At 42.8% G+C, this 25,697-nt stretch overlaps 1 protein-coding gene across 1 annotated transcript in view; it reads left to right on the forward strand.

Moving 5' to 3' along the window:
- Positions 1–25,697, forward strand: part of WDR64 (WD repeat domain 64) — a 128,250-nt gene that overhangs the window by 19,423 nt on the left and 83,130 nt on the right. The window contains exons 4-5 of the mRNA XM_054972133.1: positions 2,838–2,941; positions 10,444–10,473. Coding sequence (XP_054828108.1) covers positions 2,838–2,941; positions 10,444–10,473 — 134 coding nt within the window. The remainder of the gene's footprint in view (positions 1–2,837; positions 2,942–10,443; positions 10,474–25,697) is intronic.

The raw sequence follows: 25,697 nt of genomic DNA on the forward strand, positions 1-25,697 counted from the left end.
CGGCGGACGGAGGAGGGTAGCTCTGACGCCGCCGCAGCCGCCCGGGGAGGCGGCTCCAGGGCGAGCGCGGCCCAGCGCGGGGAGGGGGAAAGCCCGGATGGGGCGGGCGGAAGGAGGGACGCCCAGCGAGACATTCCCGCTCTGGGTTGGCTGGATGGCTCCTGGGAGGGCTCCCCGGTCTGAAGCGGCACCGGGGATTGGTGAAGGGTGGTGGAGGGAAGAAACAGGCACTAGAGAGAGGGCAGGGGGAGGAAGGGTGACGGAAGGGCAGGGGAACCAACCAGGCGGGAGTAGCCAGGTGTTAGCGACAAGGGCAGATGAGCCAGGGGAGAGGGTTGGTGGAAAGCCAGGGGGCAGAGCCAGGAGGGACTATAAGAAGGGAGCTCCCAGTGACGCCGAGGAGGAGACGGCTAGTTGGAAGGTTGGACACAGAGAGAGAGCGAGTATATTCCAGAACGCCAGATAGGAGGCAGAGCTTGGTGCTTGAACCACTGCCCCTATCCAGTCTGAGGCCGAGGGAGCACCTTCAACCTCCCCCTGGTGGTCACCCCCGGGACGGCAGAGCGCGGGGAAGGCGCGGCCGGCGGGGCGGGGCCTCACAATTAAAATAAAACTTTTTTAAAAAAACAAGAAAAGAAATTTTGTGGGGTAAGTGAGGGAAAGAGAGAAAGTGTAGCTGGCCCAAAGTCATCCAGTTTGCCTCATGGCTGAGTAGGCAGACCTGGACCCCCAGTCTAACTTTCCAACAATGATACCACTCTGGCTCAGAGAAGGCAATGTGTATGAACTCAAATATTTTTTGTGAATTACTGTGCTGTAGTTTCCTATTCTTTCTTACATAACAGGGCTTGCAGTGGTTGCCTCCTGCACACTGCTCTGGGAATCTGATAAGTGCTTTTATGTTGTGAGACTGAGCTATTGTGGGTAACCAGAAGCCATGAATTATGGTGACAAAGCAGACTAGGAAATCTATCTTCCTATCATGCCCTGCATAAATTACTGGGATAATGGGCAGTTAAAGTTGATCAGTTCTGTCTGCAGAATATCTGTCTTGATACAGCTGTGGTGGGACTCCTAGCTGCAGTTTGCACCATAGTGCACTTTATTATTATTTATTTTATTTAAAGTATTTATTAGCTGTCCCTCCTCCAAAGGTGCTCAGGGTGGCTTACAGTATAGCACAACCTAGTGTACAGTCAGATGCACATGTTACTTCATCATCATAAAAGTGGAGGAAAGTATGCTTTTTCCTTTAGAACTATTTTTCTTATATACACCCTTTTGCTGATTTAATGGTTTCATCAATTACTTATTAGTTGACTAAGATTCTCTAATTAGATGTCAGCCGCAGGAAATAACTAACTATAAATCATCTTGGATTTGTTTGGTCAGTATTAAACTTTCCATTTATTCTTCTTTGTGATGCAGCAGGCCTTCTAGAACTAGTCTGGGGACCAGACTCTTTTTTCAAAGGAGCAATAGTGTTGTGAGTCTCTCAGGTTTGGTCACTATGAGTGAGTGACAAAAGAACGTTACGGTATCTTAATGAGTGTGGATGATTCCTAAATGGCCAATACAAAACAGCCAATTGCAATTGGAATACAGGGAAAAAACAAGAGAGGAATGGGAGTTTCTAGTTGGGATTAACGGAAACTGGGCAAGGGGTCCAAATTGCAGGGTCTAGTGTGTGAGTGCCTCCATTTATAAATTCCTTACATGTAAAGCAAATATTGCAAGAGCAACTTGAATTTCTATTGCTCTCCTAGCCAAAGGAAACTAAATTCAGTAGTGCTACTCATGGAAATTCTCACTAGGGATGCTGCACATTTTCACATGAATGTGTTCAGCAGCTGAACCTACTATGTTTGAAGGTGTCAGTCAGACATGAGCCTGTTCAGTTCTCTTCAAACAATGAGGAACACTTGCCAAACAAGTTTGCATTGGAGTTTTGGCAAAACTGCACATTCCCAAAGATGCTGTTGATGCAAAGCCATTAGTTTCACTAGAGACTACTTAGATGGACCCTGAAGTGTAGCATGTTGTTAAGAATTTATTCATGACTGATTTAATTTATTTGTGGCTGATTTAATTTTCTATTTACACAGCAAAGATGGGGGGGGGTGGATAGTGAAAATCAACTGGCCTATGTGAGAATACTCATGTGTGAAAAGCCAGTTGCACTGTACTGCATGATCAGGAAGGAATACATTGAAGCAACTTGCCGAAGAGCTACAAATGGCTCAGTGAACAGTCAAACCAGTCATTGAAAAACCAGCTTCTTGTTTGTGACTGGTGAACAGGGTATGACCTCAACTTGTGATTGTTTGAGCATTCCTGCTTCTCATTGTTCAGGAAAATAAGGAATATTTCCACAACAAAATAAGTAGATTTGTTTGTAGCAGTCTTACTTCATTTTGATCTTTGGGACATGACATATGGAGAAGAGAAAACAATGTATGCCACCTTAGGCTCCTTGGAGGAAAGGCAGGATAACCAGGCACTAGGTACATAATATATTATTTGGCTGTACATAATATATTATTTGGCTGTACATAATATATTATTTGGCTGTGATTCCTTATTAGTGTGTTTTGTATGCATGTTGATGTGTGCCTGTAAAAGTCTTAGCAGACATAATAGTGACAACAAGAAACTCACATTCAAGGAACCAATTTTATTAAAATTTAATGATATCATTGTAAACCATTTTTATCACCTTATACATGAGCCTCTAAGCGAGATTACTCAAATTTTGTTTTTAGTTGTCACCTAATTCCTAGGCATTGTGTTGTGATTTTAAAAAACAAAAATAAAAACAAGCATTTTGTCTTTGGCAGGAGTGAAGAGACGTGATGTGATAAAGTGCCTGGTAAAGGTATCACAGCTGGATTTTTTGGTAACAGCATCTCAGAAAGGAACACTAACTATTTTTACCAGCCAGGTAACTTTGAAGCAAGCTTCATTTTTCTTTATTGTAGCAACCTTTTCTAATATGAACAAAAAATGCTATTCTTCCCCCAGTGACGACAATTTTTGCTGACTTTCAGCTTGTTGTCTCTAATAGGCACCAGGGCATTACACTTGCGGCTGCTGGAGTAATTCAGCAGACCCTCCACAAACAAGGGTGGGGCTTCTTCATACTCAGGGAACATGCTTATTGCTTGTCAAGAGATATGGAGATAGTTTCCACATGTCATGGACTTGCATGGATTTCCCATTGTTGGTGCAGCTACTGATAAAGCATGCAAGCAGCAGAGCTTCCACATGTCAGGTTTCTTTGAAGTTCCCTGCCCCAGTCCCCAAGTAGTGGACAGCCCTGTTTCCCTGTGGGCCACCAGGACTCTTTATTTTTCAAAACAGAAAATCAGCACTTGTATATCACTGTATTAATATGTTATACTGTTATCTGTACCCACTCCTCTGAATTCCCAGTTTCATTTTTTAAAAGTAAGTTTGTACCCCTTTCCATTTCAGAGATACTCCTTTCCTCACTGGGACAGGATCAGGGGAAATGGCTGTCACATGGGCAAGAATATCCAAATTTTCCCACCCATGCAGTAGCCATCCAGGCTTTACTGCAATTCTTTTCCAAAACCTCAAAGCAAACCAGGTTTGAAAAAGACTAGAGAAAGCCAGGGGGAATCCCAGGAGGTGCACAAATGCATTATGATGCTGTGGGGAAGCTGCAGGGGAAAAAATGGCCAAAAATCATGATTCTATGATTTTATGATGTTTTAAAACTTTTAACTAACTAAACTTTTAACTAAAACTTTTAAGCTTAATTTTTGCGATTAAGCTTTAAGACCTATGGTCTAGTGAGCTTATCAATAAAAGGAAAGGATATACTGACAGTTTTAAAAAAATAAATTCCAAATACAAAAATCCTCACCATGTATGCAGACAACACTATGGCTTCTGCTGAGGTCTGATCTCCCACCATATTCCAAGAGCAACATGGTAATATCACAGTTCTGTTTTTCCACTTTTGTCTGAGTCAAAAACATTCCATTCAAATGACATTACTCACAAGAAAGCCTTAGATTTTTTGTTCATGTAGATCTACAAAGAAATGATCTGTTCAGTATACCACATATCAAGTGGCAAGTAGATCTGCATAAAGCAAAACCATCATGCTCATTGCATTCCCTGTAGGGATGAGTGTGCAAGTACGCAAAACAGAACATGTGTGCATGTATCAATGTGAGCAAAAGTATGTATATGCAAGCCTGTGGCAGCAAATGCATGGTGGAGTATGAGAGTGAAAGTATGTGTGACTATGTGAATGTTCAACTGTACAGTAATGTCTATGTACATATGTAACTTTGTGTGTATATGTATCCATGCTCAAGCATCTGTGTCTCAGAATTCCACTTCCTCTTGATTGGTCATCGGCTATATATTAATTAGGGCGACTGCTGGCTCAGCTCATGTCCTGTTCATGGGTTGGGAGCAGGAAGCTAATCATCAAGCTGTTTGGAAGTGTTCAAATGAATTTCTATCAGTTCACTTCATTCTTAAACAATAACAATGATGTCTCATAGCAATCACTTTCTCTTCTTTCACCACCTGTCCTCTGCTACTTCCAATTTTGAAAGGTATATAATTAAAAGGAAAAAAATCCATTTGAATTTAGACATAATATTTAGGTGTCTCTGTGCGCCTTCAGTGCTTGCTGTGATTATTATGAATTCATTTCTCCCTCTGTTTACTGACACTGGAGATGTACACCATCATAATTTCTGTTTTTGTTTGAGCCAGTGAACACTATTATGCTGTGTCACCAGAAATATTGCCTAATGATAGAAATAGTGCAATGGTATAATAGTGCCAATTTTTAAAAAATGTTAATGGCAACTGCAGCAAGCTGTTCAGAGGGTGACAACCAGAACTGCAAGAACTGCAGCTGCAGCAACCTGTCCTTGTAGAATAAGCGGCTATTGTGCAGGCACAAAGCTCCTTGACACAAACGTTTACAATCATCAAGGTGACCTGACCATTTTTTGATCAAGGGACTTGAGAGGGGTAAGTGTCAAAGTTCACAGAATTCCTAGTTTTAATATTATTTTTTGTAACCAGATTAAGAGTGATTTTGATACCAGGTGCTTTGAAGAAGAAAAGCCGTACTAATTAATTTCAATGTTTACTACATTATCCTTCTAAATGTTCTACACAGCTTTGGTATAAGGCACAGCAAACAATTATGAGCCATCTGTGTCAGTTGTAAGTAACTTTACACATTTGTATCTCCAATATAAGCTGTCTTATTAAAATTTGTGAGCATGCAGTTATACATCAAATCATCAATAGCACACTTCAAGGGTTTTATTTAATGGGGGCATAATGCACATGAAAGGAGTATGCAAAGTAATAAAAGATTCTTGTAGGTGGTTAAGGCAAACTGAGGCATTCAGAACATACTGAAGAAATGTATGTAAAAAGCAGTTCCTCTATCAGCAAGCATACCCTGCTTCTTGTACACCAAGAGAAGTCAGCATTTTATAATGTAGAGCAATAATAAATTCCCCAAGTAGTTCAGAAAATACTTCATTGCTGCTGCCACAAAGTATTTTCCACTGATGTCATGTTGACATCAGTGTCTCCATTTAATTGCCAAAGCTAGATATTTCTCACTCTGTCTTTTGAAAGCTGTACACAGAAGCTTTGAGTGATGGTAGCACACCCTACCTGTTGTTCTGAAAATGATTATGGCCCCACTGTTGCTAATCCTTTGGCCTGTTATGGGCATTCTGAGCCATAATTGTTTTTCATACAGAAAAGAAAGCAGAAGAAGGGGTTGCGAATGAATGGGCATTAGTCTGACTGACAGGGAAGGCAGTCACTGCCATTATTTGGGTCCAAGCCAAGCAGACCTTGTTGCAAGGGTGGCACTACTGGGGCTTAGACTGGCTCACTTCTGGGTGGCAACAATCCTCCAGGGCAGCAGGAACTTTCCCAGTCAGTCAAAGGGCAATTTGCCCCTTTGTGTCCATGGGGGAGCTGATATTTTGATACAAAATGCATGACATGTCTACATATGTAAAATGCAAGGAGAAAGTGGCTAAGAAATGTCAAATCCTGTGCCTTTTTGAGTGGATAGTCCAAAAGTTTATATACAGGAGTCTTTCAGCACTACATATGCTTTTAAATATCTGTACCCACGTACAAAACATAGCATGAGAAATTGCCCTAAGAGAGGAGTCATACTAAAGATTTTCTGCAGTGGTGCTACATTATAGAGTTAGCCCCTCTTACTTATTGTGGTGTCTGGCTGCCTTCCTATGCATATTTATTTGCTTCGGAGCAAGCTCCTTTACTGGTGAGAGGGTTTGAGTGTGTCAGTGAAGCTGAGAGCCATACAATCAAGAGTTTAGACTTATAGCAGAGTCACTCAAGGCAGAATAGCCAAAGGTGAGATACCAGACTAAGATCCATCCACTACCTTCAGGAATCAATGGCTGCATCAGCAGAAGAGAACAGACAGTTCCGATGGTGATGTGGACTGAGGAATCTTTGAAGGCTAGCTACTGGGCAGCAGAAGTTGTGGAAGGTGATACCAATGGAGGATCTTTCACAGACAATTTTAAGTGGGTAGTCATATTGTACTGTAATAAAACAGCTTGATTTGAGGCCAGTGACTCAGTGTTAGTCTCTAAAGTGCCACTGGACTCAAATCCTGCTGTTCACAGACAAAGGCAGTGATACTTCCGCTAAAACTGGTTAGTACTGTGCAGAATAAGGCAATGGTCAACCACTTTTGATCATTTCTTACCTTGAAATCCCTATGATGAAACAATCCAAAATAAAAGAAGATACAGTACTGGAAGACAGGCCCCTCCAGATCAGAAGGCAGGAAACTGGCTACTGGGGAAGAGCAGAGGACAAGCACAGATAGTGGTGTTCTTAATGACAAGACTGAGTTAAAGCCAAAAGGGTGTCTAGTAGCTGATAAGAATAGATGCAAAGGGAAATTCTAAAGCTGTGTGACACATATAATATGATTATAGATCCAGAGGAGTTAGTTGTGTTATTCTTCAGTAGCAAAATAGCAGAGTCCAGCAGCACTTTAAGACTAACCAACTTTATTGTAGCATAAGCTTTCGAGAGCCACAGCTCTCTTCATCAGATGCATCAACAATAAAGTTGATTACATATAATATGAACATAGAAAGTGAAAAGTATGAATCCAGGTAAGCTCGAGATCATAAAATGAGAAATGGAATGTTTGAACATTGTAATCCTGTGTTACCTGAAGTGGTCTCCTTGCAATAAATATGATTTACGGGGGAATTAGCTAGCAAGGAGAATGGCTATGCAAGAGGCCGGTAACTGGGATCAATCACCTTTGTATACCAGGTACCTTCCGACAATAGAACAAGCGAGTCTGGTGCTTAATATTAAACAATAACTTTTATTAAACACAAGAACTTCATGTGCATACACATCAATTACTGGGGGAAGATAATCACATGCACACTCAGAGTCCTAGGAAATACAGCCAGAGATTTGGGAATAGAGTGAGAGGGAGTCATTATATCTACCTATCCTGGAAAAGGGGTCCAGTCCACAGTAAGGAGGGAGAGAGAGCTTCAAATGCCAGCATCCTCGGCCAAAAGAGCAAGAGGCTTAGGGAAGTGACCCTAAGGGAGATGCCAGAAAGCTTGCACGATTTGAATAGGGCCAGAGCTCTACCTTTATAGGTAAAATATGCCCTGAGGTGGAGGAGAGTCCTCCTAGCAGTTAGGACAAAGACTCCAATGGTCAGTTCCTGGGTTACCAACAACACAGCAAAAAAAGCATGCCCAAAACGGAACCAATTTACCCAATAGTTATAATGGAATTACCAAATGGTTGTAATAAAAATGGGAGTACAATATTGCAAAAGAAGTAACATGTTGCAAAAATTACATGCGAAATCAATCATTTCATATCAGACCAATTATTCCAAAGTCCTTTGAAATACACAACAATGCCGCTGGTATGACCATTAACCAGGTGTAGCCGATAAGGTTCTCAATTGTGTGACGAGAGAAGTTAGAAGCACTTGTGGAAGCCGCTGCAAGGCGGACGGAGATTAAGGCGCGGGAAGCAAGACAGGCGCTTGTAGAAGCCACTACAAGGCGGATAAGAATAAGGCAACGAGCATAAGCCGGCCAGATATTTCTTTTTTTCTCGTTTCAGACTTGAAAAAATCTTTCTTCAGGCCACATTATATCACAAATTCAACTGAACAACTTTTTCGCTCCAAGGAACATATCCATAAATGCCAAAGTCGTTGCCTTATCCACCTTGTAGTGGCTTCTACAAGCGCCTGTCTTGCTTCCCGCGCCTTAATCTCCGTCCGCCTTGCAGCGGCTTCCACAAGCGCCTGCCTTGTTTTCCGCCCGCCTCGCAGTGGCTTCTACAAGTGCTTCTAACTTCTCTCGTCACACAATTGAGAACCTTATCGGCTACAGCTGGTTAATGGTCATACCAGCGGCATTGTTGTGTATTTCAAAGGACTTTGGAATAATTGGTCTGATATGAAATGATTGATTTCGCATGTAATTTTTGCAACGTGTTACTTCTTTTGCAATATTGTACTCCCATTTTTATTACAACCATTTGGTAATTCCATTATAACTATTGGGTAAATTGGTTCCGTTTTGGGCGTGCTTTTTTTGCTGTGTTGTTGGTAATCCTTGTGAAGCTAATTACCCCCAGTTTGGTTACAGTTCCTGGGTTAGACAAAAGGCTTGAGTACTTTGATTGATAGCTGCCAGGGTATGTGAATGCAGATGCAAAACTAGTTCTAGCGCTGCACAAAAAGGACAGTTTTCTGATGAGGTACACCGGAGCTAGGTTAAGTGTTTTTAGGGAGGGGATACATTGTGCCAGGAACGACTGTCTCTACTTATGAATGTTATTCGATTAGCTCCTCAATCATGGATAGGAGATCTCATCACAGAAGGAGGGAGAGCGATGGCAGAAAATCCAATCAAGCTGCGGTCATTCCGCATTCCAGAGCAGCATTCCTTGCATGCCTGGTTCTCCTGGGTGGGATGTAGCAATGGCAGGGGCTCTCTGGCTGGCTAAACCATAGCCATTTTAAACTCCAGAGGCTTGTACACTTTTAATGGTACACGCAGCTATATGAAAACTGCTGTACAACTGGCGGAGGCTGGGCTGACTGCTTACACCTGGGTGTGAGTGCAATAAAGTGAACTGGATTAGAACATTTTCAGTCAGAAAATTACAAACCACAGAATTAAAAACTATGTAAAGAACAGATTTGTATTACAAAGTTTAATTGATAGTGAACTGGAAGAACTGTGGACTGAAACCAAAGATGTTATCAAGAAAGAATGTGCAAAGACTTTTCCTGGAGCCAAGAGAAAGAAGAAGCCTAAATGGATGACTAATGAATCGCTTAACATTGCTGAAGACAGATGAGAAGCAACACTAAGAGGCTACAGAAAAAGAAACAAAATGCAGCTTTTCAGCAATGCACACAGAGACAAACAGAACTATAATAACCAGTGCAGAGAAATAGAACAACAAAAAAGAACAAGCGTTCTGTTCCATAAAATCCATGAAATCAAAGGAAAATTCAAACTGTGGCTATTATAAACAAGGAAATAGAGTATCTGATCAGGGCAAAATAAAGAAAAATAATACACTGAGGAACTATACAGAAGACATGAAAGGATGACATTCCATCAAAGAAGAATTTTTTGACAAAGAAGCTGCAATTTCAGAAAATGAAGTAAAAGCTGCACACCTCTACTTCTAGATCAAATGAAGTCTGAATTCTCCCTAGAAACTAAAATGATGAAACGGAGGCCATTGTACTTCCATCATATCATGATGAGAAGCCAGGAGGACTCACTGGAAAAGACAATGATGCTAGGAAAGGTGGAAGGAAGCAGGAAAAGAAGACAACCCAAAATGAGATGGTTTGACTCAGTAAAGGAAGCCATGACCTCTAGTTTGCAACAACTGAGCAAGGATACTAATGATATGTCATTTGGAAGTGGTTAAATTATAAGATTGACACACACACAGACACAAGCTCCTTTGCTCTGAATAGCACATTTTCAGAACGTTGCCACATTTCCATAAGACCATACCAAGGTTTTCAGGGAGGGGGTCAGGTATAACTATTGGGGAATGGAGCTACAGAAGTCTTTAGGGGAGTATATGCATGGGCCCCCATCACATGTGACCTCAGAGTTTGAATTTCTGCAGCAGTTTGGTAGTCTCACAGCGCAGATTGGTATTGGACTGTACATTTGAGATACAGCCTCTGATCTGATGGCACATTGTTGTTTCTTATTGCCCTTCCTTAGAAAAAAATGAATGAGCAGGAACACTATTGCTTCATATTTTCTTGAGCTAAACAGGAGAAATAAATTATAAATTTTATTTCCAGCTACTTATTGCTGTATTTTCTTCTCATGTCTACAGATGAGGGTCATGACAACCACCAGCATTCCAGTAAGTTCATTCTTTCTAACAAATTCTGTTAAAATTAGACGTTAATTAAATACAGAAAGTTTTCCCCTATCGTTGATTAGTGAAATATTTGCTATTTCTCATTGGAGTATGATAATATATATGACACATTTTTAGGTTTAAAGATGGATAAGAAAATGATATTTCATAAAATATCACATGCGCACACATACACACATTATTTCTTTAGTCCCATTTTAATCTTTCTTTGAGTTGCAGTAAGTCATATTAAAGATAATTTTAGTAATTAGGTTTTTAAAATTAAAAATGAGCAGTGAGAGAAGCGTAGACTATTTCCAATTAAACGATGGCTTACTGACTAAAGTGCATTAATACACCACCGATTTAATCCTAAACAGAATTACTCCCTTTTAAGCTGACTGACTTCTGTGACTCCAACTTACTCTTACTCAAATTGGTGTCCCTAAACTCTTGAATTTCAAGGAGCAAAAATTCGTTTTAAATCTGTTTCTTAAATGCATCTGAAAAATAAACTGCAAGAATGATTGTGGAAGATTTTCAGCCCATGGTCAAAAAGCTTATTAGCTACCTAAACCAACTGAGGGGTTTCCAAAAGTGGAATGAAGCAATACAGTAATGGATCTCACCTGTCATCTCTGTATTTTTGAGTACATAAAGGAGGTTTCTGAGATGAAAATCTCATTGGGCTGAACAGTTTGTATAATAGAGTCTTGTTTTTTAGTTCTGAAAGTTTTCTAAAACTGTAGACTATGTATGCCATCAGGTTACATAAGTTCAGGTTTTGCTGACCTCTTTGTAGAATTTGCTCATATCTCTGATGTATTTTAAAATTGGTTCTACATTATGTTTTACTTGTAACACAAAGTGAATGTTATTTTAAGTCATGGGATTAGGCTCATATTTAATGTCTTAAATAAGATTTTTATAAGAAGCACACTATTTAAAGCATGATAAAGGTATTTTTTAAAGAACTAAATGACTGAAGTGCCTTGCTCATAGGATTACATGACGGCTTGCTTCTTTTAGTAATGGAGCAAAAGCTTGTATATTGGACTGTTTTGTAATGTAGCAGGAAATGGCAAATGCTGATGGCTTTAATTTTTTGCATAGTTTGGACCCAGCAATTCACCTCCCCCAGCAGTCCCTTCTGCATGCAAAGAGATGATTCTTGGGGTTGTGGAACGCACATGAACAACAACAAAACAGAGCAGGGCATTATTAGATTCAGGAAGCGGGCAAAATCACCCCTTCTCTCAGTGGAGCTTCAGAGGAAGAGGGAGGTAAATTCACCCTCTCCTTCCTGAAATCTCCTGATCTGCACAGTTCACACAATTCACACAATTCTACAGCCCCAGAAAATATCTTTCCAGGGAAAATATTTTTCCAGGGACACAGAGAATGCAGAGAAAACCTTTTCTCCTTCCATTGATACATCACTGGCTCCAAGCCAAATACTTTTTGTAAATTTTAAAAAATGCTTTAGTATTTCTTACATATCTCTAGCACACATCTGACTTTGGAATAGAAAATATAAGCATATCCAGGGCTTTTTTTCTGGGGAAAGAGGTGGAAGAACTCTCACCTACGGCAACTCCTGGGAGGAGGTGGTGCGCTTCTTAATACAGGTGCGTGCATGCTCCTGGAACTGCATGATGACATCACTTCTGGGAAGTGATGTCATCATGCAGGCGTGGCAATCCCAGGAGCGCTCCTGTGCTCCATGGAGGGGTCTGATTCAGTCTGGAACGGGCCGCTCCGCCACGGGGGAGCACTCCCCCACCTGGCAATGGCCGGATCTGGGCCATTTTGGGTCCAAAATGGGGCAAAATGGGCCCAAAATGGCCCAGATCAGCCTGTAACAGGCTGTTGCCACATGGGAGAGCATTCCCCTGCAGGGCAGCAGCCTGAACCTAGCCTTATAAGGCCCAATCCAGGCTGTTCTGGGCCCAAATTGGGCCAAAATGGGCCAGAAATGGCCCGGATCAGCCTGGAACATGCTGCTGCCACATGGGACAACACTACCCTTCTGGGCAGCAGCCCAATCCTGGCCATTTTGGGGCTGAAATTGGCCCCAAAGGGCCCCAAAGGGCCCAAAATGGCCCAGATCAGGCCGTTGCTGGGTGGGGGAGTGTTCCTTCACCTGGCACAGGCCCAATCCTGGCTGTTTCGGGCCTGATCCTGGCCATTTTGGGCCCAAAATGGGCCCAAAATGGCCAAAAGAGGCTCAAAATGGCCAAGATTGGGCCGCTGTACGATGGGGGAGTGTTTCCCCACCCAGAAGAGACCCTATCCTAGCTGTTCGAGCCCGATCCTGGTCATTTTGGGCCCAATCCTAATCATTTGGGGCCCAAAGCTGCTGGGCGGGGAAGTGTTCCCCCACCTGGCACAGGCCCAATCCGGGCCATTTTGGGCCCAAAATGGCCAAAAGGGGCCGAAAATTACCAGAATCGGGATGCTGCTGGGTAGGGAAGTCTTCCCCTGCCTGGCAGGGGCCCGATGCTGGCCATTTCGGGCCCGATGCCAGCCTTTTTGGGCCTGAATTGGGTCCAAAATAGTCAAAAGGGGCCTAAAAGGGCCAGGATCGGGCTGCTGCCCGGTGGAGGAGTGTTCTGCTGCCCAGCAGAGTCCCAATCCTAGCTGTTTTGGCCCCAATCCTGGCCATTTGGGCCTCTTTCTGCCATTTTGGGCCCAATTCAAGCCCCAAATGGCCAGGATCGGGCCTGAAACAGCCAAAATCAGGCTGCTGCTGGGCCCTAAATGGGCCCCAAATGGCCAGAATGGCCCATATTGGGCCGAAACAACCTGGAACCAGCCCAGAACATGCTGCTGCTGGGCAAGGGAACTCTCGTTTGCCTGGCACCGGCCTGATCCGGGCCATTTTGGGCCCAAAATGGGCCCAAAACAACCTGGTTCAAGGCCGAAATGGCCTGGATTGGACTGTGGCCAGGAGAGGGAACCCTCCCTTGCCTGGCATTGGCCCTATCCTGGCTGTTTTGGCCCCGATCCTGGCCAGATTCAGATTTATTTAATCCAGTATATAGCCAGCACAAGTCTCTGCAGTAAAACCAGAGTAACAGAATAAATAAAGTCGCACTAAAATTCAAGCTATAAAAATACATTAAAATCTATCTACAAGATTTACTTTAAAATTCCCCACCTTCTCTATAGAAATTAAAATCAAAGTAAAAAGATACTTTGAAAGATAAGCTTTCAAAACTCAAAGCTCCCTTCTTCAGATTCAGGGCCCTGAAGAAGAGAGCGTTGACTCCTGAAAGCTTATACTCTGAAAATCTTGTTGGTAACTAAAGTGCCACCAGACTCAAATCCTGCTGTTGACTGCCTATTTGAAGCTTGCCATTCCCCTGATGGGGGTGGGGATTCACCATTCTCAGCCTCCTCCCCCGCCACCTCTCACCTGGCTGGTGGGGGGAACAAAGGTATGGGAACACAGTGCTGAGTGTGAAGCACTCTCCCATGTGCTCCAGAGCGCCCCCGCATGTGCACACATTGTGCTAGGAATGACATCATTCCTGGCATGAAGTGGAAGTAATGGGTTGCGCTGGCCACCAATTGAGTAAAAGTCAGCCCCAAGTTTAGCTTTTGGGGCTGATTTTCACTCATTCAGCCCCCAGCATGGCTCATTACTTCCACTTCATTCCTGGCATGACATGGGGCACTTCAAAGCATGCATGCACTTTGCATGGATGAGGTAAGTTCCCCCACACACGACTTCCTCTGTGTCCCTCCATCCCCCAGTTTGTCCCCCCTCCCCCCAGAACCTGGCAACCCTACCTGAAGCATATTGAAGTAAATGATAGTTCCCATTATTCAAATAAGTAACAAAAGGAGCCCACTTATACATCGATTTATCTCAGTATTCCGTCTTCTTGCGATGGTATAAAATGAGGCAATTTATCAGTTTCATCTCCTTTCAAAGCTTTGTTGATATATGAAATGCATATTTATATTTCTAGAGTTTAGCAATAATAATTTTTTCAGCCATAAACAATTTTTTATGAAGCTTATTAATCTTAAATTAAAGCTTCTAAATGTAATTTAACAATATTACAAAAGGATCAAATTACAGCATGAATCTTGTTCTCTGATAAACAGTGTAATCCAAAGCAAAGTTACCCATCTAAATCAATTGATGTCAGACTGAGGTTAGAAGGTTTGGCTGCATTAAAGATTGCACTGTAAAGCATTTTCTTCTGAAAGTCCTGAATAAGTGAGCATTCATACACATAGTTAAATCTAGCACAGGATTGCCTGACAGTTGTGTCAACCAATAGGACACTAATATACATTTTGTTAAATCTTTGTGAGCTAAGAAACCATCTAGTCAATAATTTATACTGTGTATGCCTCAAATTCAGAAATAAAATGAAAGACTGAAAAACATACATCTATTGGTCCTCTGTAATTCCCTCACCCCATTTTCCTTACTTTCTTAATATCCATTAGAAAAGAGCAAGAGTAGTAACTAGGGGTGTGCAGTTCGGGTTTTGGAAAACCCGAAAAAACCTGAATCACCCCGATTTGGATTTATTAGGAGAAACCCGAATTGATTCAGGAAAACCCGAATCGATTCGGGTTTTCCGAATCGCCATAACCCGAATCGATTCGGATTGATTCGGATTGATTCGGGTTAGCTTTTTCAATGGGAAAAAGCCTCCCCAGGCTTCTCTGAATCACCCAAACACAATTGCTGTCAAAAACGGTGAAGTGGATTGTATTATTTTGTGTACACTGCTATCATGCCCTGTTGTGCCCTCCTACTGTGTAACCTAAACCTGTTCAAGAAATAAAGTGTTTTTGACAGGAATTGTGCTTTTGTGATTCTCTGATGTTAAGTGAGTTGTGTTATTTTTCTGTGTGGGGGACTGCTGGTGTAATGTGTCATAATGCTTTGCCTACTTGTACTTTGAAAGGGAGAAAATAATTTTTTAAAAACTTTATTTTGTGTTGTTCGTGTTTTATTCTTTGTTGTGCAGTTGGTTCCCTTCATAGGGAACAATGGGGCTGGCTGGCCAGCCATCTCTGTAGGTGGTGTGGGAATTTGAGGGAAGGTGTCTGTGGTTCAGGTGCTCTTTCACAGGGACCAGCTGGCACTCAGAAGTGTGCCCACCATTGTGGCACCCCTGGGCTGTGCAGAATTGCCCAGGGAAAGAGAGTTTAGAAGTTCCCAGCATAGGGAACAAAGGGAGAGGGCTGGCCTTTGCCAGCCTGTTCCTGGGGTTATGGGTGTGGGGCTGCTGGGGGTGGATTTGGGTCTGTGAGGGGCTAATGTGGGGATCTGGGTCTGTGTGTGGCAGCTGGGGGGGAATTGGGTTTGTGTGGGGCTGTAAGGGGTGGACTTTGGGGGCTGAGAGCACCTACTTGGGGAGGCCATGAAATGGCCCCCCCAAGTGGGAGCAGGCTGAGCCTTGGTGGGGGGTGGGAGGAAAGGTGGGAGAAGGGCCCCAGAGGGTAGGGGGGCATTTTGCATGCAAAATGCCACCCCTGGCAAAGGAAGCCTTCCTCTTCATTTTTTCCCCATAGGAAAAAATGAATGAAGATGAGCAGCAGCAACCTAAAGCTATGGCTTTTTTTTAGGCGAGGATAGGGGGACCTGGTTTGGGGGGCCATCACATGGCCCCCCCAAAGTCCAATTGTTCTGAAACTTGGGGGGTTGTTAGAGGGGAGTTATAGGAAGGTCCCCACCAAATTTGGGGTGATTCGGTGGGAAAATGCCTCCCCCAGGCTTCAGAGAAGTTTGGGGAGGCTTTTTCCCATTGAAAAAGCTAACCCGAATCAACCCGAATCAATCCGAATCGGTAAACCCGAATCGGCTGGGCGATTCGGGTTTCTGCTAAACCCGAATTGGCATCTCGATTCGGGTTTAGCAGATTTAGAAAACACGAATCAGGGTGCCTTTGCACACCCCTAGTAGTAACAGTTAGACTACCCAAATTTGTGGTAGGGTATGAGCTTTTGTGAGTCACAACTCACTTCTTCAGATACCTGAAATGTGCTGTGACTCACAAAAGCTCATACCCAACCACAAATTTGGGTAGTCTTATAGGTGCTACTGGACTCTTGCTCTTTTCTACTGCTACAGACAGACTAACATGCCTACCCATCTTGATCTATTAATATACATTATGTTTTAAAATTCCTTCCAGAGTAAGACCATACTTTTTTTACATTAGTCTTTTGTTTCTGGTAAACTATAATCTCAATGTCTTCATCTTTTTTAATAAAGTTTTATTTAGTCATTAGACAATGATTCTTATTTTAGACAGTCCAATAAAGAAGCTGACAATTTTAGGTTCAACTGGAAAATAAAATCAGAGCACTGAAACAGAAGAATTGCTTCAGGGAGATGGACAGCAATCTATAGTAACTGGGAAAAGAAATGAAATTGTTTCAGGATGAACCAGAAGGCTTTCAACTTTTTTAAAAAATGAGAGGTTAAAACACTGTGATGATGTTAATCAGATTCATATTTGATTAATCAGGAAAAGTGTGAGATGTCATGAAGGACATATTTTCAGACTTTGAAGAATCCATCATGGAGAAAACAGTATAGAATACTTTAGCAGACAGAGTATCTAATTAGAATTCTGCTTCATTTAAAAAAATAATAATATGCTAATCAGTCAACAAAGGCATTTTCTCCAATAGAGGCCAGGATCAAGACTGGGAAGACTGTTACCCTTAAATGAGAAAAAAGATTTTAATCTGCCATTTATTGTACCAAATTGTTACTAAGGTCCAATATGACTAATGAGTAGGGGATTGTTATTGGTCCCTTCCCCTCAGCATGATCAGTTATGGGTTAGGACAGACTTTACTAAGTGTCTACATAATTTGAAAGTGAAAGGCTATTGAAGAAACTATGAGTTGAGTAAAACATTTATTATCTTTTCATACTGAACTTCAGATTCATTCTTTCAGGACTAATGGATGCATCTAAAATAATACGGCCAACAATGTCATCCTAAACAAAGTTACACCTGATGCAACTGCAGTTGTTGTTACATTTTTTTAACATTGCCCCCAGATTGCACAACAGAGTGAAACAACTGAATTATAATACGGTAAAAGCCAGTTTAGTGGGGGAAGGGGAGGGGGGTATTCTGTAGCCATGGGCACTCCAATCTCATCCCTGCAAACCCTGATAGGCAGTTCTGATGGCCAACCTCTTGTACACTGGGCCAACATCAACTGGTAGCTCTAATTGTATCGAGTGGGAGTTTCCTGGGGGCCTTGGATTGGAGAGGGTATAACTCCAAGATCCCTATTGCAATTTTGATCAAACTTGGATGCTGGCTGGAGGAAAGCCTGCTAAACACTCCCTGTGAATATGGGCTCTCTAAGTGCAATGGGGGCCATTCCAACACCCACGAACCGCGAACCGGTTCATAACAGGAAATATTCGTTACGGTTCATTTGTTTAGGTTCGGTGACGGCACCAAACCATGAACTACAGGTTCATTAATTTTTTTTGGTTCGTGCCCATGTCTAGTGTTAAATCATCCTGAAGGACGGTATATAAATCGAATGTTATTATTATAAAAGATTTGTTAACAGGCACTGATGGGGAATTGTGCGTTGCTGGTTAGTCAAATGTGCTCACCCTCCACTCAGAGAAATGTGCAGCATCTAAGCCCCATCCCATTGCAAAGACCATGGGAACTGCCCCTGCACTTGGTGGGACCCTTGTGTTCCCAAGCCACAGAGCCATCCTACACAACAGGCAGCTCAAGTCAAGCTGAGGGGGAAGGAAGCACCCGAGGATGACATCAGCTAGCAATTCTAGCTGTCAGGAGCCCAGCATCAGGTGGAGACATCAAGCTGGCTGGCTGGAGAGGTGGGTGCTTATGTGCCCAAAGATTCAGGGGTACAGTGGCTGATGGAGAGAAGCTTGTTAGTTAACTGAGACTTCTGGATAATCAAATGCTGAATAACAAAGCTTTTACTCTCAACGTGACCATGACCTTCTATATGAGATCACGACCATTATCAAGATTGTTGGAAGAATGTTTCACTAGGGGGTACATAAGCAAGAACAAATATAATTTTGTTCTGAATACTAACCCCCACTCCATTATATACATCCTATGAATCTCTTGGAGATATTTCCTAACCCAGGAAAGCTGATAATACAGTTCTACTTTGAAGCTGATAATACAGTTCTACTTTGAAGTTCGTCTTGAAATGCAAATTGTTTCTTTTTGTGGCCTAAATCAAAATTACACCTACAAGATGCAACATATTTTTAAATATAAAATGAAAAAGGTCCATGATGGTGGTTTGAATGATGCTTTGTTCATGCTTGATGTCACATTATTGTACAAAAACAGTCCCTAATATGCAGCATTGGGAAAAGCTGAGACTATTGGAGATAATGTTTGGAGATGACCCACTGACCCTTTCTGTGGCCGAGATGATAGTTAAAACTCTTTTTGTTTTCAGCATTAATATTTTTGGAAAACAAAAGATGTTGCATCTGTGCATTTGAGTGCCAATTTGATTATGGATCAATTTGAGGACTTATGTATTTATTCTCATACTAATTCTTAAGTCAAAGGCATTAAATGTTGGTTGAGATAGATTACTGGCAGGGTTGTTATTTGGCAAGGGGAAAATATTCTAACTTGGACAAATACAAGAAACATTAACATCAAATCCAATCCAATTTTGGTTCAACCAGAATATACAGCTAGATGCTTAGACAGTGGAATAAAAAAGAAAGAATTGTTCTCTAACCAAGATGCTTAGGGGAATAACATAAATCATATCATAAAAGCAATTTTTGAAAAGTAAACCACACACATAAAAACACAGAGCCAAAAAATTAAAACACAGGGCAGTGTGGACAAGTCATCGAAGAAATGCCAGACAAAACAAAAAGTCTTCACCAACTGGTGGAAGACAGTAATAGGAGGGAACAGACGAATATCCCTGGGGAGGGAATTCTATAATTTTGGAACCACAACAGAGAAGGCTCTCCCAAGTTGCCACCCGCCTAACCTCAGATGGTGGGGCACCCAAAGCTGGGCCTCAGAAGATGAATGTAGTGGTTAGGTAGGTTTGTATTGGAGTAAGCAATCCTTAAGGTATTTACCAGACTCAATCGACTCTATAGCCATTTTCTAAGAATTAGATACTATTATGACTGGCCTACAGGCTTCAGTGCAGAACCAGCCAAACTAGAGCATGATGTAGGAGAAATGAGGTGGCCATCTAAGGTCATTGCATTTACTTTAACAAGACTGCAGATTGTCTGCTGTTGTGGTGTGGGCCCACCTCTGGCCTCACTTGGACCACTACTACTCAGCTGATAGGGTTGCTGTTGCCATGTCTTAAATCTTACTGTGCAATACTACCTTTGTAGTTCATACAATTGGATGTTCCTGCAATAAACTGTAACTTGAAGAAACAAACAGAAGCCATGAAAAAGAAATGGAGAGTATCTAAGAAACAGAACAAAAAGAATACAGGAGAGCCATTATTAAAATATTAGAATGAATGCTCACAGAGCTCTCTGAGGTTATTGAAAAAGCTAAGAAATCGGATTTTAAAAATCCTTGTTGGAGAGGCAAGCTCCGTGGGTTATCATATTACAAAGTCTGCTACCTATTGGGTAAATAAGCTGTTTACTCTCATCCCACTGCTGTAAAAGCATCCAGTCTAATTGGCTTCAGGTGCAGCAGCCTTGTTGATAGTGCAAAGGCTCTTGTTTAATATAGTAAAATGTTCTGTTTTAGAGTCTACATGCCTGGAAAGCGAGTCTGTGTAAAAAAATACCTTGTTTAAGTTGTATAATTTGAAAACAAAACAATGCTTTTTAAAGAAACAGATTTGGCTGTTAACAGTTTATACAATAGAATTGTGTCCTTTTGTTCTGAAAATTGTTTTCTAACACTATGGCCATTATACAGTGTCAGGTCAGATTTTATAAAATGAGAATTCAATCCCCACTTTATAGAATTTGCTCTTGTATTCATAATATAATTTCACTTGTGTTCTATGTTAACTTTGATTCAAAATATGAAATGAATATTATTAAGGATGTGAATTTCTGTATAAACAAAAAGTGGTTTTTTGTGGTGTTGTCATGCTGTAACAAACAGGAAAACTAACAATATCAGTTAATATTTTATAATATTCATTATTCTGGTGGTGGGCTGTCCTCCTACCCTGCTTAGAAGTTTCAAGAAGGATGGAAGGAGTTGGGAGGGAATGAAACTGCTTTCCTGAAGTTTGTTGGGAGAAATCACAAGAGGAAGTAGGCACAGCCCTCCAGGAATGCCCTCCCCCATTACTTTGCATGCCCTTCAGACCCCTCCCCCTTATACTCCCTGTCAAGGGAGAGCCAAACCTGACAAGTCTTGAGAGTGAGAGAACTGAATCATGGCTGGATGTCCCCACTTAGTGCATTTTCTTCTGTACCAAGGAGAAGTAAGCTGAGGGACAGACAGTGCAAGAGCATTTCAGCAATTTCACTATACTGACTTATTCGAGTAACTGTTCCACCCTTGTCAGGCATAGTGGGTCTCAGTGTGTTTTCTGTCACTGAGACTGCTCAGGGCAAGAGAAGGAAAAGAGTCAGAAACAAGGTGGCTCAAGAACTGCTCTCCTTCCCACCAAGTGTCATAAGCCCTGTTCAAATGTTATAGTGAAGTCATAGATAACCTGCATGTATGTGCATACATCTGTTTGTGAGAGAACGAACACACATTCACTTTATCAATGAAAATGGGGACCAGCATCCAGAAAAGTGTGGGGTTTAAAATCATGCATTCAGCTGTACATGCATCAAATGTAATATGACAATTTCCCACGGCATGCATAAAGAAAAATCAAATGTTTGCAGTACACAGATTGTACATACATTCATTGTAACTTGGGAACTGGGCCTGTAGGGTGTTCTGATGATGGAGCACTAAGAACACACCAAGGCTGGTGACAGGATTAGTGAAGTACCCAGTGAAGTACCCAATGTTTCTCAAGGTCAATCTGCTGCTGTGAGATTCCCCAAGCTGCCTAGTTAGATGGAGTGAGTTTCACCCATATGCTGTGACTATCTGCAGGGCCATCACTATTGCCCCTCTGCCCTGCTGCCTGTTTTGGGGGTCTCAGGTGATAGCCCTTTCTATGGTGCTGGCTGCCTTACCCTTGTTGGGGTTCCACACATCACCCTCTGTCTGCTATTTTTATTGCCTGGCTTCCCAAGTGTTCCAGCTCTGCTTGCTCTGTTATAGCTCTCTTGTCTTTTTAGGCTCCCCAGTGCCAGTTTTGCTCTCTCTTGTTCTGAGGCTTTTACCTGGATCTTCCAGGCCTCCCATGCTCCCACTCTGCTCTCTGTAGGGTGACCTCCCAGCCTCCACTCACTCTGTCAGATGCTGGTTGGCAGGATGGTGGTAAGGAAATTGCTGGGGAAATTGGTATCACGCCAACAGCACAATGTCATTTCTGTGAATATCCTATGTCAGAGTTTTGGGAGAATCCTAGAGTATCACATTGGTGTAGTGACATCATTTTGAAATACTTCTGGAAGTGATGTTGCAATATTTGTGTGACATCATTCCCCCGTCCCCCCACCCCCCCACACATGAGGACTTGCAACAAAATTGTGGAAACGGTTGTCTCCACAGTTGTCCAAGCAACCCTTCCCTCTTACTGTCCCCCCAACCCAACTTTCCCTATTACTTTTGCCTGTCTCTGCCAAATGCTCTTCCTCTCCGCCATCCCTGTCAAACACTCATACCCTTTCCTGCCCTACTGGACAAACACACTCGCCCTTTAATGCCCCCTGTCAAGCACCCTTTGTCTTCCGTCCTCCCTTGCAAACATCTTCCACCTTCTTCTACGCTGCAACACCCTTTGCCTTCACCTTCCCTTGCCTCCCTCACATACACCCTTTGCCCTCCCCCTCCCTTGCAGACACCCTTCACTTTTGCCTTCCCCCAGCCTCCTTCCCAGGCACCCTTTGCTTTCCCCCCTTACAAAGACCTCTCCCTCCCTGCCAAATTTCCTTATCCTTCTCCCTCACAAACACCCATTCCCCTTTCCCTCCTAAACACCCCTACCCTTTCCTCATCCCCCTGAAACATGCTTTTCTTCCCCTGTTCCCTATGGTGGCTATCCTCACCTAAGCAGCCCTCAGACTGCTGCTCTCACAAAACTGCAGGGTTGGGGTGGCCCCAGGGCAGCTCTCCTTGCCTAGCTGTGGCTCTGGCTGTCCCTAGGGTGGCTGGGCTTGCTATGCCACTGGACAGCTCCAGGGCAGCTCTCCTCAGCTGGCCACAGCAGTGGCTGTCCTAACGGGGATTTCCTTGCCACACTGCAGCACTGTCACCCTTCTCCACCTACTGGCCTCTTCTGTTTCTCCTGGAGCAGGGTGGGGGAGGGCACGGAGTATACGTCTCCATTCCACCAGTGTCCTGACACTTTCCCCAGCCTGGACATGTTCTCTTCCATGCCAGACCAGCAGGAACATGCCAATGCTGGCAGAGTCACACGGAGCTGCTCTGGCACATACTTTTGGGCAAGCAGGTAAGTGGTGCCTGAGCAGAGAGTGTACTGTTGTTTTGGGAGGTTTTAAGCCTCCCAAATTGTTATTTTAAAGATTTTTCTTTTCTTTTTTATAAATTTTTTTATTTTTCATAACTACAAAACACTACAGACTATCACAAGGAAAGGGGAGAGGGAAGGGACAAAGGGGAGTGGAAAAAGAAAAAAGAAAAGGGGGGGGGAATGAACTACAAACACTAAACACTACACTTCAATGTTTCCCTTCATACTGTCATAATACAAAAATAGCTCCATAGAATAATGATGGAGTGGTTAATCATACAGAGAATAAACATTTCAAAATCTGATTAAACTTTCCTCCCCCTTCTAGGTCCCGGACGCAATTCTCTCTGTGCAACTGCTGTTGCGATGCTCTCCTCCTCCTCCCCCCCCTCCGGCTCCTCCTTTTCTTCTTTCTTGGTGCAGCAGAGTTCTGGGTTTTTATTCTCAAAATCCTTTAGTTGATCTTCTGATAATATCTTATAGGCCTGATCTTTATATCTGAACCGGGAATAACCATTTGTACTTTATTCCATGGTCCCTCAGAAGAGCTGCAAACTTTTTATATTTAAAACGCCGTTTCCGGACTAGAAATGGAACGTCCTTCAAAATCTTGACTTTCAAACCCATAAAGTCCAAATCCGCATTGTATGAGTTATATAGGATGGTGTCCCGAATCTTTTTAGATGAAAAGTCAATAATGATCTCACGAGGCAACTGTCGCTTTGTTGCATATTTTGAAGAAGCCCGACGGACCTCCAAAATGGCGCTTTTAACCTCTTCTTTAGTCGTCCTCGCGGGTGTCGCCAGTAGTTCTGAGACCAAATCCCACAGATCCTCATTTTCCTCCTCTTTCACGTTTTGGAGACGCAAAATTGTCTGCGTTCGTTCCACCTGTAGCCCGATCAGCTGGTTCTCCACCAACTTCAGCTCCTTTTTTGTAGCCTTCACAAGTGACGCACTTTCCAGAGCAGACTTTTCTGCCCCCCCCGCTGCTGCCTTAATGGTTTTCACCTCGCTTTCAATTAAGCCCACCCTTTGATCAGTTTCGTTCAGCTTGTCAACAAAGGGTTTTATGGCTTCCACCATCGCCCTGCGCACCAACTCTTCGAGCGACTCCCCCTTCAAGGTAGCCGAGATTGACTTACCGAGAGCGGGACTTTGCTTCTTTGCTGCCATTGGGGGGGGGGGGGGCGCCAACAAAATTCTGGAACTCAACGAAGGGGAAGAGCGAGTCTTCTTCAGATCAACCTCTCCTTCACAAACGCTTGTAGAACAGAAGGGATTCGCTTGTTTACAGGCTTCCGCCTGTTTCTTTTACTTGCCGTTTCTCGTTGCCCGGCGGCACTTGAGGCGCCGCACACATCTGCCGGCCTCCATAGGGACAAACGGGCAATTCCCCCCCCGCATTGATTTCGGGGAGTTCTTCCCGCCGCGTCCCGGACCCTGGCTCCCTCCCTGGGAGTCCTGGGGGCTAATCCTTGCGGATCAGCCGCCCGGTCAGGGTGCCCGGTCGTTTCCTCCCGGACCAGCCGAGAGGAGCGTCCGGCATGGCTGAGAAAACGAAACCGAATCTCATTTTTAAAGATTTTTCTGCAACCCTGGGTAGTTCCCCAAGGTTGCAGAAGCCTCTGGTTGCTTCTGAAGTGGCTCCAATCATTGGATATGCATCTGCACATCTTGGGACACCTCAAATATATATGTGTGTCCTTTTGGTGCCACTGTCTCTCTTCCTATTGATGTGCCCCAAATGTCTGCTGCTGTTGTAACTATGTTCTTCCTTCTTGGGTAGGCTAAAGACTAGCTCAGCTCACCATGCTGCTGCCTGCCTGTTATTTCCCTGAAGAAAACTGAGGCTTTGAAATATGTTGGGAGTGTTTCATAAATACTAGATTGCACCACTTTAGATGCTTTTTCCTTTTTGTCATCATCTTCCCAATCTAAAAAAGTTGTCTCTTTCATGACCCTTAGGAGGAAAAACTGTTCAAGTTCCTAGATACGTGTAGGCACAAAGCAACAAAGCAATCTCTTTTTAAATAGCTTTAAATAGATGTAATGGTACAGTATACAGCTGTCGGTTTTTTGCTAACCAAAATCTTTGAAATAAGACACAACATATTCTTTAATTCTCTGTTCCTGCCATAAAGGGCCAGCATTCCCACCAGCATTCTTTAATTAAGGAAATAATTTTATGTTGCTGATTAGTCTACTGTTGACCTTTTTTGGCTATGGTGCATCCCATTTCAGAACAATTTTTCCTACTCAGTTTCATTAAATCATAACAAACAGAGTTACACTGGTAATCCCAGTAGAAATTAATAGGCATGCAAAGAAAAGGGCTTTGTTGTTGTTCTCAGAAGCTGAATAACATCACACTACATTTACATGGAGAACGGTTGGATGCAAGTTTTGTGCGTCATTTACCTGGGGACCAACAGCTGCCAAGTTCTATTTTGAGTATGTCTAAGTTGCTAGTTAGGCATTAAATACAGTAATTGCTAACAGCTGCTGTTGGCACAACAGAGGGCAATAAATCAGGATAAGTTCTGTTGCCTCCCCTTGATTTCCAAGCCTCATCTTCTGTTCTGATTGCATTTCCCAGGTGATCAAATTATTTGAACTTTGTCCTTCTTAAAAGTATTTTTCCCATGACAGGCCTG

The sequence above is a fragment of the Eublepharis macularius genome, chromosome 1 (genome assembly GCF_028583425.1).
Source record: "Eublepharis macularius isolate TG4126 chromosome 1, MPM_Emac_v1.0, whole genome shotgun sequence".
NCBI classification, from domain to species: domain Eukaryota; kingdom Metazoa; phylum Chordata; class Lepidosauria; order Squamata; family Eublepharidae; genus Eublepharis; species Eublepharis macularius.